The sequence below is a fragment of the Poecilia mexicana genome, unplaced genomic scaffold (assembly GCF_051168715.1).
Source record: "Poecilia mexicana isolate PSO_F unplaced genomic scaffold, ASM5116871v1 scaffold_6, whole genome shotgun sequence".
Classification (NCBI taxonomy): Eukaryota; Metazoa; Chordata; class Actinopteri; order Cyprinodontiformes; family Poeciliidae; genus Poecilia; species Poecilia mexicana.
The window spans coordinates 29,134,748-29,147,919 of record NW_028263375.1 but is presented as its reverse complement, the minus strand read 5'-3'; the positions used below and the strand labels follow the sequence as shown (position 1 = coordinate 29,147,919).

Sequence of the window (13,172 nt, the reverse complement as noted above, 5' to 3'; positions counted from 1 at the left end):
GCAGCAGAGGAAGGAGGGCAAAGTGCTGCGTTTACTGCTTTTTAGAAAAAGACCACGATGTAAACAAAACCATCATTTCAAGGCACTGTCCTTGTTCTCTATCAAAGAGGTTAGTTTTTTTTTACCAGAAGCCCTCTGTTGAATATCAGACCTGTTATTTTAATGTTTTATTAGACTTACAGACACATCACATTAAATCACTTTACTTAGTTACCTTCTAATGTCTAACCAGAAGTATTCATAGCTCCAATAAATAATTAATCTGCAAATTCCATGTTTTAACCTCTTTTTAAATTCACAAAGACATCAGTCCTTTGATTCAGTTCCACAGTTTAGATCCAGAAGGTCAGTAGGAATTCACAGCAGAGATTTCTAACAAGGCTGGGCTTTAAATAACTGTAAAAAACACAAGGAAGGAAGGAAAGAAGGAAGGAAGAAGAGAAAATAAATTCTGTTCTAATTCTATTGGAAATCCATAAATGTTGGTGGAGAAATTCAATAAACTGACAACCTGTCTAAAGAGGATTTCAATCAGATTATTTATGCGGTTAAAATGGCTCCAGCGTATGGATCGTCATACTCACATCCACATCGCTTTCTGCAACCTTGACAGGCTTCCCCGCCTCCTTCAGCACCTGACTTCCAGCTACCTGCAACATTTCAACGTAAACAGACCCAGATGTTAGCTGTTTGCTGAGGCGAGGCGTCTGGCTCCTCGCTACATTAGCGCCGAGACAAAGGGAAGCGCAGAACACTGGGAGCAGCTGTAGACTACCACAAGCCAGGGGAAGACTGTCGTTGACATTCACTTGTCCTTGTGAACATGAACAAGGTGAGCGACGTCTGGTCATGAACGACACGGTGGCTATGGACACTTTGAAGCTCTGCACAAAATTCACTTGCCTGTAAAACCTTTGTTGCCTTCAGATTATTCATCCGTCTAACAGGAGAACGTTTGAGAACACAGGTGAGGGCTCATTTAAAGGGACAGGTTGGATTTCTGAAGTGAGGCTCTGTTGAAAGCTTTTGAGCAGTTAATAATGACAGGCCTCCGCTGACGCTTCTACTAGAGGGGAAAATGAAAGACGCAGCAGATAAGTGCATCATAACTCATCAGCAAATTAAATGCAATTAACACTTTTTTTGTTATCGATTAATCAATTATACGGATGATTAATCGGTTTAAAAATTTGACATATTCTGCAGATTTTTCAACGTAACCACTCAAAAGCCTTTTCTATACAAAATCAGAAATACATTAAAAGATTAAAATAAAGATATAATTAATTTTTTAAATAAGAAAATAGACATTTTATTATCTAAATTTTAACAACAGCATTTCTTTAGCATACACTGGACCATCAGTGCCTCTGCTGCTTCTAACATCAACATGTGAAAAACTCAACCCTTTCTGATTAACTTAATGTCACAATTAATAATTGGACAGCAAAAGGTGTTAAATTCTTTATTATTTTACAGCATTTGAAACAAGTGAAGCTAAAACCATGCCACTAGAGGTATTTATGTTGAACATATTCACAAAGCTTTTTTTTTAGTTTAAATGCAAAATGTTTATATTTTGTACATGTTTGGCTTAATTACTGCTCTTAATAAGTTGTTCTTTCAACAATTTGTCTTTTTTGTATACTCCAGTTAACGATTAATCGATTATTAAATTAGTTGAGGATTATTTCAATAATCGATTCATCACGATTAATCCAATTAATCATTTCAGCCCGACTATTAAAGCAGGAAGTTGGGGCGATTGTTGCAGTATAGCAAACAGGAGGGTGTTATTAAAATGCCAAGAAGGAGGCATCTGCGACGTCCTGCAACTGTGGCTGTCCATCAGTCTGGGAGCGGTTTTAAGGCCATTTCCAAACAATCTGAAACCCAATATTTTACAAAGGGAAAAAACTATTTACAAATGGAAAACATTTAAGACAGCTGCCAATCTTTTCCGGAGTGGAGGTGTCAGTGGACTCAGGCCAGTGTCAGATGGGGTAATGGCCAGGAAAATTGCAAGAAACTTGAAACTACAGGTCTCAAATATAATATGAAGTTTGAAGTAAAAAAAAATCGGAACAAGTTTAACTTGTTTGCAAGGGTTGTCTGGAGAAAGCATCGCCTCTTTGAACATAATGTAGTAGGGCTACAAATGATTATTTTATTAATTGATTATTTTATTGATTTATTCTGATGATTAATTGATTAATTGGGTAAAAAAGTTGGCACATTCTGCTGATGTTTCACTTACCATCTAAGTGATTTTTATGCAATATTAGAAATGCATTACAAAATGCAAATAAATATAGAATTCAATTCCCTTTTTAACATAAAATAAACATTTTGTTTATGTGACACTAAAGCATCGTTCCTTTAGTGAACGTTTGATCATGTGTAGCAAATGATGCAGCAATGTGAAGATCCTCGCTCTTTCCACTCAACTTGTCAATACAGCGCTATTTTTTCGATTAATAATCAGATAGCAAAATTATTTAAGAGTTTGTGTAACATTCTAGAAAACTACTACTTTATTTAGCAGAAGTACACTCACTTCTTGTTGGTTTTCTGCTCAAAATAAAAGCAATTTTTTTGCTACTTACTGTTATGGCAATGTAAACATCTTCACGTAAGTGCAAGTAAGATAGTAACAGCTCGTAACCTCTCAACAGAACCACACATTAAAAAATAAATTGAACCTACTTGTAAATATCAGTTTTAACAATTAGGTTATTGCCAAAAATCTATGACAGATCCATTTTTATTTAGTCGAGGATTAAAACAATGTGTGAGGGAGGTGCAGCGTTTCAGAGGCGATGGTAGAAGCAGCTGGCTTTTCAACCACCGGGTCACAGCCACAGCCACAACACATGCACTGCCGAGCCATCCCATGCCCAGTACTCAACAGCCTGGCCAACATCGCCACACAGTGGAGGGGAGGTATGGAGTCACGATGCTGTCTGAGCTGTGAATGCAGCGCTGCAAAGCGATGGGATGGTCTTACTATAGAGCACAACACAGAAACCTCCCTGCTCTCGCCACGGCACAAACATGCACAAGCAGAGACACACACACACACACACACACACCCCCACACACACACACACACACACACACACGCTACGTTGGAGAACATTTACCGGACACAGAGACACGTAGCTACATACAAATAGAGCTTACGTTCATTAAAGGCCTGAGTGGCCCAGCAGTGCAGTGCAGTAGTAAACTGTGAACTGCGAGGATCAGCGGCTCTAGAGCTCTGATCTGGGAGTCAGAAATCACAGAGACACAAGAGCCGCAGTCACAACATGGCGGCCGCTTCTAACAGCAGGTCAAGCGATTGGGAGGAACACCACTCTTAAATAATCTGGAGCTACAGCTGGAATGTTTTGGGTCAACCGTTCAGGGTCGGGCGTAGAACAGAAGGGTGCAGTCAGTAACAGAGACCGGCGTGTTAGTCTGAGTGTGAGGCTTTTCAAATCAGAGAAAATACAACAGACTGAACTGTGCAATTTGTTTTCTCACCTTTAGGTCCAGATATTCCAGGTCCTTCTTCAGCTGCATGTACGTGTCATCGGCCTGGAGGGTGAAAACCATCCGATTCAGAAACAAACCCAACAATGTGCAGTCTCACTCTTCTACAGAAGCATCAACTAGAGGTGCACCGACTGCAGTTTTCAGGCCGATCACCAGCCCTCTCTCACAAGAAGGGACAGTGACTGATTTTCATATCTGTGCAGAAGTAAACAGATTGCCCAAAATGAATGAAATCGATGGGTGCACCCCGAGCATCAACCACAGACTTCCTGATGACATGCAGAATGACAAAGTTGCACCCACACTGAAAAACGTCTTACACTCGTTTTGATTTGAGATCCGGTTAAACACGCTGTCCACAACAGATAAAAAAAGAGCAACCAGCTCCATCAGAGGGAGCCGTGAACTCATCTCACAGACAGGCAACATCAAAACAAGCTTCATGACGAGGACCGAAAGGAACGCCACGCAGCACCAAGACACGTAATCAGGACCGGCCAAACGGCTCACTTGAAGCATGGGATGGCTTTGTGGACGTCAAAGGGATCGCAACACATCATGCTACAGACGACATCGGTAGAAGCAAGATATGAAGACGGATCAGCCAAAGAGCAGCAGATGGTAAAGAGGTGGATGGGTCTCTGCAGCCAGGCCAGCGCTCTGTGAGGAGGGGAGTGATCTGGTAGAGGCTGCCACTGCTTAAAGTAGGCTGCTGCTTGGTCATGTAGTCCAGGTATAGACGGGATTCTTTATTGATGTTACACAGTGACTGGCAAAAAATGTTATATTACCACCAGTGGTGGCCACCGCTAGTTAAACAGTTAGTTGTGCTAACCTTAAATCACTAATCATAAACGGTAGGTCCGCTAATGCTGAAGTGCTACACCAACATGGTATTTGGTGGAAGCTAATGCTAAAGCACCAATATTAGCAACAAGTTAGCTGTGGTGTAATGCTTATGTGCTATATCTACACAGTGTTTAGTAGAAGCTAATGCTAAATTGCTAGTATTAGCAGCAATATGGTGTAGAGTTGGTGTAATATCTAAGCACTACACCAACACGGTATTTAGTGAAAGCTAATGCTAAAGCGCAAACTTCAATTCAAAATATATCAGACCTGTAGACCTGAAGAGAAAACAAAACTGCTGAGTAAACAGTCTTCACCAACTTCAAAATAAGAGGTGAATATAAATGGCTAACGGCTCGAACAATTCCTACGAGACGAGAACCAAAACTTCAACAAAGATGTTGAACTTTATTCACCCGAAATGTTACAAAACAACCAAGTAAATTACCGCTTTAGAGTTTATCCGGAAAATTTATTTTAGGGGAAGCTAAGTGTGCTAAATGTTTTCAAAGTTAGCAAAAGCGTGAAACAGAAAATTAGCTCTGCCCTTAGCGCATTAGCGGAAGTGTTCCCACCACAAAGATTGACACATTTTATTAGGATTTTATGTAAAACAACAGCAAAAAGTAGTCATTTCAAATTGGATTTCATTTACTTTGAGGTGTTTCTACCAGCTTTAGACATTTACAGATGTAAAGTTTTGTCAATACAATAAAATTAATATTTTATAATGAATAAAATTTGATGATGTATGTTGCAAAAAAAGTAACAAATTGTCAAAGGTCAAAGTTCTTTCTTTTATATGTATAATTTTAACGTTAGAAAACCTTTAATGAAGATTTAGTGGCAGCCTCTACCAGCTCCTGGTAACATGAGGGAGGAGTAGCCATGCCTCTTGGGGCCCCACCTGGACGCTGCAGGGGCCGACATCTCCAAGGTGCGACTCAGGAGACGCGGTGGCGCTGAGGAGGAGGGGGCTGTCGCTAGCGGCGACAGTGGTGAGGAGGCGGTTTTGGTGGCAGGACTCTCTGGGAGCGCTCAGCCGCTGGATCTGAGCTAAGGTCTGCTGACGCACAGCGGCCATCTTGGCCTGGTGGCGGCGCAGCTGAATGAGGAGCAGAGTGAGCTCCTCCGGCTGTCGGGAGGCACCGCAGGATATTCAGTCTGGCAGCTCTCAACACTGACCTCACATGCTGAACAAAAACCCACTCAGCTCTTCAATACCTTCACTGTCACTGCGCTACAACGCAAAAACACAAAATCTTACCAAGTGTTTTTGGTCTAGATTCTACTGCAAATGTCACGTTAAAATGTCTTATTACAATGGCAGCAATATTGAGGAATTATTAAAACAAGCTTGTATTTCTTGCTGAAAAGTTACTTGTTTATTTCTTGAATATGTACAAAAAAAACCCGCATGAAGCTTAACGTAAAAGCTTTTGTTTTACAAATTCAAGGAAGGGGGTAGAAGTATAAACTTATCAAAATTCCTCCTCCTTAACCATCTACATTAACATATAATTCATACATGTAACAACTAAACCAGTATCTAATAGTAAACGCATCAATATAGCATCTAATTTTAAACACAGCAGATGAACAATGACTATTCCTTTAAATTTCACCAAAAAACAAAACTAAAATTAATAACAAACACCAGCAACAATTCACTAGTAATATTATATATTATATCCAGCAATAACCATATATTTATCTGATAATTTGAACTGTTTGGTCTAAGTTTAATATTGAATGATTCAAGTTTTTTCTAGTAGATCTGAATTTGCATATTTTAAACTGTAATATAGATGTATGTAATGTCTACATTACCTTCTTTAACTTATAAATATGCTCTTTAGTCTTAAACAATTGTTGAATGTTTTCCAAAAATTGCTTGTTTTTGGCTTTGTGTCATTTCACCAGGTCAAAAAACTCATAATTTGGATTTCACAAATAAGGTGTTAATGCTTTCTAAATGTCCCACCTTATGGATTATTGCTATTGCTCTTTCTTAATAGTTAGCATCTTATTACAAGTGCGCCAAGATATTTGCAGTAGAAACTGGACCAAAAATACTTAGTGAGATGTTGGGTTTTTGCAGTGTAATGTGTTGTGTGACTCATCGCTGATCTGGACAAGCAGAACTGAAGCTTAATTAAAGATTAAAGAGGCTGAAACAAAAATCTGCTACACATAAAGTGGACTTCACAGTTCTCTGATCAACAACCAACTGACCAGGAAATGAATCCACAAACGGTCGCTAAAACCCTCCGCTGGCAGAACCGAGGAGCTCCGCAACGCAGAGCCTGAAATCTTAAAGGTTTTGGCATCGTGTGCATCAGAAGTGAATGCAGTTATTAAACGTACCGTCTTGCCATGAAGGCTGGGAGCGCTGACTGTGTGAGTGATGTAGCCAGTTGGAGGCATCGAGCGTCTCTCAATAGTAGCAGCCTGCAACACAGACATCCGTGTTGGTCTGGGTGAGCTGGAGCTACAGACTCAGAATAGATACTGTTACAGTCAGGTTTAATTGCAGTATGTAACGTCTATATTAATATTATACTTTTATATATATTTATATTCCAAGGAATAGTTGGATTTCACTGTTCTAAAGCTGTGACATTTTCTTCTAGGATGCATGAAAACAGAATCGAACACTACTGAACCACTGCTGACCGTCTTATTGGAGGATAAACTCATAAAAATGCAGTAATGTAGAAGAAGGTTGTTCTGATTCTGTTGAGTATTATTCTTACCTTCAGCATCTGAGACTTGCTCCTGCGGGGGGACAAGGTGAAGGGGACGTTCAGCAGGGGCCCGTCCCCAGCGGGCCTTACGGTCACCCGTTCGGCGGGAGTGTGCGGCCTTCGGTTGGGGGACAGCGTCCTGCTGGTGCCTGGCGGAGGCCCCGGTGGCGGGATGTCTGCGGCCGACGGCGGCACCGACACGCAGCGAGGAGACCCCTCCGACCTGCGCAATGAGGAGGAGGGCGGCACGGTGGACGGAGGGCGGGGCCCGAACGGGTAATCCGGGGCCGGGGTGTAGATTGGCGCCGTGGGGCTGCCATGACGGAACTGCTGGCGCTGCTGCCACTCGTACAGCTGCAGCACGGTGTTGGACCCCGGGCCCCCCTGGTCTGGGGTGAGGCGGAAGTGGCTCAGGCGGTCCTGGGCGTACTTGTACTCGCCGAGTCGACCCGACGGGGGGCTGTGGCGCGGAGTTTTTGGCAAAGTCTGAAAGGCATCCATGGAGGTGTACTTGTGCTGCGTGGGCGGCGTCCGACGGGGAAGGGTGTTTTCTCTGGAGGGCGGGCTGTTGAAGAGGAATACGACGGAAATCAACACAATAATTACCATTACGAGAGTCTCTGAATCTCTAGTGTCTTTCAAGACACCCAGGAACAATTTATAACATAAAGTGAAAATAAAAGCAATGTAAATAAAAAGTTAGACTGGAAAGGCTGTAAGCTTTGAGTTGTGATCTGAAAGTTAGAAGAGTCAGTAGCTGCATTTCTACGACAAACGTGCACGGATGGTATCAAAGGCTGGTAGCAAGGACCCAGAGGGAAGATGTTCATCACCAGATCATCAAGGGTGAAGTTCCGTTTCAAAGAAGCAACATTTTTTATAGCTGAAAATCAAGTGAGTAAAATCAGAAAGTTTTTATGCAAAGTGAACAATATTGACCTACCCCCTTTGCTCAGCCTTCTGAACTTTGACCCACTGCTCCACCTGCTCCAGAGTGTTTCTCCTCTGCAGATGCTTGAATGTGTCGGAGGCTGCCGGCTCCGGCGCCCTCTGGTACGTCCCCGCCGCGATGCCGTTGGGCTCCAGGATGGGGCTGGGCGTGGACACCAGGCCGTTCCTCGTGCAAAGGCTGGAGGGCAACGTCGAGGCAGAGCGGGACGGAGCGCGGGACGTCACCCTGGACACGGGAGCAGAGGCGGACGCGCGGTCCGACAGCGGGAGGGCGGAGGCGGCTGGCGGTCTGGATGTAAGGGGGCTCTGTTTGTCCGTCTCCAAAGAGGTGGTCCCCGCGTGGCGCTCCAGGGTGACGTTGCCGGCGTCCTGGTGAAAGCTGTAGAGCTCCTCTGTGTTACGATGGATGGGCTCCAGCAGAACTTCGTGGACGATTGCTTTTGTGGTCTCAGAGTCTACGGTCTTCATCTTCTGGTGATTCACGTGGTTTGTCTGCGGGACAGCTTGTTGCAACAACGAGGTGACTTGGTCAACAGGTCTGGAGAGAAGGAGACCCACGGACAGATAATGTTAAATAATTCAATGAAACTCTACAAAAATACCCAAAGCTCAGGGGTTTGATGATATGTCAAACTGAAATAAGAAGTATTGACGTTAGCGTCGGCAATATGGGCTCTGTATTTCCATGGTATCACACACCTTTATGACGCAGATATTCAAAGTTTGAGATATTGCTGCATAATCTACAGATGCTTTAAAATTCTCTACAAACTTCTCCCTGACCCGTCTGCTGCTATCCATGGTTTTCATGTAGTTTGATGATTCTTTTTTTGCCATCAAATCACTGATTTTGTGACACTACTTTAGAAATATATTGTTTCCTCATCAAAACACGTAGAAATCTGGAATATACATATCAAAGAAAAAAAGATGAGCAAAATGACACCAAACATTTCTTTAAATTCTTTAATAGTTTTGATTGTTGAGACTCGCCACAGACCATAACCTGTTCAATATCAAATTATTGATATTAATAAGGTTCAGGCCGCAGAAGTAAGAAACACTGCCTCCTGCAGGTGGGAGTCGGTGAGTTGCACTCAATGTTTTTGTTGACAACTTTTGCAGAAAATTTGCAATAAACTCATAAGTCTGCAAAAGCACCAAAAACTGCAGGATTCTGTTGGATTTGCATGAATTTTCGTGAACATATTTTCTTTTTAAATATATTTTCTTTAGGGGTGTTGGAATAAAGGTGCATAAAGTCAAACACACATCATACTTTTCAGATTTTTGCTTGGAAACGTGTTCATAATTTTGCTTCAGATTCTTTTGGTCTGTTCACAGTTTTGGTTAACATGTGGAAGAGTTGAAGGGGCATGAATACTTGCAGCATGGTGCCGCTAGTGATTAAAAAAAAAAAACTAAAGATATTCTCTGGCTAATTTGCTCAAAGAAAGTCATTTATACCTAATTGCTCACTAAATAATAAGCTCATTAAAGTCATTTGATCTCCAGAACATCGTATTCCCATGTTCTGAGAGTTTAGATCTTTGTTCTTTTGTCCTGAACAGAATCTAAAGTAGATGGCTGTCACATAAAAGAGAAATTTTAAGTCTCATCTTCTACTTTAAGGACAGAACTAAATACACTGTGCAGATCTTTTTTTTCTTTCTTTCTTTTTTCTTTTTTTTTAAAGCATCGCAGCTGACAAGCAAAGCCTTAAAGGCAGAAGCTGATTCGAAACTCATTAATTAAGTCCAACGTGAAAAAGCCTTGCAAAATATTCAGGTTTCTGTCATGAAAGAAAAACCTTGCATAATAATAGGAAAGCCTGTGGTGCCAAGATTCTCCTTCCCGGCAGCTACTATCTAAAAATAATTCAGTAAAACGGGCACACTGGCGACTGCTTTGACCCCATTTGATGCTAGTTTCAAAGTACTTTTGGTACTCCCTTTGCATCCTGTCAATACTCATGAAAAATAAACGCTACAACCGAAAATTTTAACAACAACAAAGTGCAATGTGCCAGGCGGTTTTAGTGCTGCTGTCACGGCTTCCGCAGGCAAACAAACCGGAAAGGAGGGGAGCTTTAGCAGAAAGTTCAGAGAACTCCCGGTTGGAAGCTGTCGGAGGCTCAGTTTTCTTTCTGTCATTCAGAAGCAGGCAGCGGTGCGTTGTGGGATTTCCTCTCGTAAGAACGGCGTAATGAGAAAGGACGGGAGTGTGTGAGGGAGGGGGCGTTGGGCAGCGTCTGAGCCTGTCAGTGAGGGACCGCACGTATTTGATCTGCGCTACCTCCCATCGTCAACGCATTAATAACACATGAAGGGAGCCGCCGATGGTTCAAAAACGCCGTCGTCTGAACGCGATGTCTCAAAGCACAAAAACAAACACGCTGCGCACGGAGCGGACGCTCAAGCAACCCAGAGCAGTCGGCCAGAGAGAGAAACCAAGATGTCATACATGTTATCAAAGGCTGATGAACACGGCGATCTCCGATATTCATTTCGATGGGAGGCTGAATACTTAAAGGGAAGTGGTGAGTTTAAAGGCAGACAGAAGCATAAAGTCAAATAGATCAGAGAATAGACTTTAAAATGTTAGTTTATAAATCACTTAATGTTCTTAGCACCAGAACACGTTACAGACCTAGTTTATAGCTGCGATAACTGAAGCTGCATGATGTTTCTTGATTGTTTCGCTTTAGGTCCAGAGGTAATATGGACCTAAAGCAGGGGTCCGCCACGTCATTTGGTCCGGCCCCCTGAGCAATGCCGGATCCGGCCCGCCTCCTCATACCAGAGAGCATTCAGTGTTTTTTTCATATATTGTATTTTCTGGTTTATATGTGGATTTTTCTTCAACCACCAGGGGGCTTGAGCAGATGTGAAACTTACTTTCCCTCAATGGAATATGTACTAGTCAGTCCCAGTCACCGTTTCACTCACGGTTTTTTCCATTTGCATTTTGGGTAAAAATCTATCTAAAAGCGTGAATGTGTCGTCGTCGTTGTCCGGCCCCCCCCCCAACCCCTCCCCCCGACAGTTTCAAAGACAGAACAGCCCTCCCTCCCTTGTTTGTACACCATTAACAATGACGGTAAAGATGAATTACGCTAGGTTTATAGTTGACGCATTAAACTGCGTGCAAGGTGATGCGCACCGATTGCATCATCCCTGCAGCTGCCTCACATGCCATTTTGTCCAGATTATGACGCCTGCTCATGGACCTCCACATTTTTGAACTTTTAACATTTTTCAACACAAAAGCGCTGTGGTAGAAACCTTGAGTTGTTACTTATTAGAACCCGAGCTAGCGGGAACATGTAGATATTAAATAAGAGAGGCCCCAGGATTGAACATTGGGGACCCCACATGTGACAGCTGTCCACTCTGAGTAGAAGTTAGTGATTGTCAGTTTTTATGCTCCACAAACCTGGAACAAACTTTCAGAAAACTCCAAAACAGCCGAAACACTGAACTCCGTTAAATCAAGGCTAACACTCCACGTGTTTAGAGTTGCTTTTGATTAATAATAACTGGAACATTAATGAATATGTTTGATGATTATTTTTGATGATTTTAATGATGGCATTTGACAAAATGTAATGTTTGGTGCTTGGTGCTGTATTATATTTTTATGGTGTAACGAACTTTGAACTGTGTTGTTGCTAAATGTGCTAAAGAATACATAAAGTTGACAAACTCAAAGAGCCACAGTATAAATAACTGTGGTAGGTAACTATCACATCCTTTATTGTTATCAGAGGAAAAATATTAGATTTATCATCATAAATTCATGTTTTCAAACTCCAAATATTTAGTGGATCAGTTACACTAATTAATTTGGCAGACAAACTGTGTTATGTGGCCCATCGTTAATGAGCATGTCTTGATTTTTGGAGCAGCGTTTCTGTGTGTGAACCTCTGGCTTTATGCTGTGGCAGATGTCACCATAAAGACTCATGAATTTTTAATGCATTCATCACTTTCATCATTATTATGACAAAAACCACTAAATGTTGTGATAAATGTTTATATCTTTTATTCCCAACATTAAAAAAAAATAAAAAAATAAAAAACTGTCCAAAAAATAGTTTAATTGATTGTGACAATAACAGCGCAGTATTCCCTCATCAGAAGCAAAACCAGGGGAGTCAAGAAAAAACAAACCTTGGAATTCTGGAAAAATTATTTTCAATTTTGGTAAAAATAAAAATAAGTCTGATAGGGGTCAAGGTTTCAGCCCCTGCTGAAGGCAAATACTCACATCTTTCACATTGGGTTACGATGATTTCTGGATACATGTACAATTTATATTAGTTACTTTGATGTCAGTGTTTAGTTGGTAAAGAAAAGCACTATATAACACAATAGCACAATATATGAAGTATTTGAGTTCATACAGTTAATATGTCATAATAAAGAGGGATTTACTCATAGTAAGTTTTTTGTGACCTTTGACTTTTCCTAGAATTCAAAATTGACAGTCTGAGTAAGAGGATACTGCTGATAACGGTGGTCCTACAAAACAGTGTGTTTTTAAAGTAGAGGACCACCAGGGGGCGCTAGGAGAGCCTCAGAAAGCTAAAGGGAAGATGAGAAAAAACTAAAATCTAATCATTTTTAATTAAACACAAGTTTGATCAAACATCTAGTCTGTTTTTCCAATCATTATTACAAAATTTAAATAATTTCTTGAAATGTTATTTGCCATGCTAATTTTTCTGATTTTTAAGCTGCTTTGCTCTTCAACCAACTGTAGCTACTAGCATAGCTAGCAAATGCAAAATGGTGCATCATGGCCAACTTAGATCAGAAGGTATGAGAAGATTATGCTTAACGAATGCAATAGTTATTCAATAGTGAATAAAATTGAAAAAAAAAAAAAAAAAAGCATTGAAAGTTGATGTTTTTCTACATATTTTGTAGAACGCTGTGTTGGTTTTCAAAGTGGGTCCTCGGACAGAAGCTGATGCTGTTTGGGGGAGTCATGGAAACGTTTTTGAACCTCTGCTAAAAGCTATATATGGTGTTGACACAAATGAATATCTTCTCTTTGCCATATACGTTAATACCAAAGTAG

General features: G+C 41.3%; 1 protein-coding gene across 4 annotated transcripts in view; it reads right to left on the bottom strand.

The window, feature by feature from the left end:
• The window catches only part of LOC106922992 (pleckstrin homology domain-containing family A member 7-like), a 140,449-nt gene that overhangs the window by 17,247 nt on the left and 110,030 nt on the right, over positions 1–13,172 (bottom strand). For all 4 annotated transcript variants that reach the window (XM_088006550.1, XM_088006551.1, XM_088006552.1 and 1 more), the window contains 5 exons: positions 8,080–8,625; positions 7,146–7,701; positions 6,757–6,840; positions 3,529–3,582; positions 585–650 (listed from right to left, as the gene is read on the bottom strand). In XM_088006550.1, the coding sequence (XP_087862676.1) occupies positions 585–650; positions 3,529–3,582; positions 6,757–6,840; positions 7,146–7,701; positions 8,080–8,625 (1,306 nt within the window). The remainder of the gene's footprint in view (positions 1–584; positions 651–3,528; positions 3,583–6,756; positions 6,841–7,145; positions 7,702–8,079; positions 8,626–13,172) is intronic.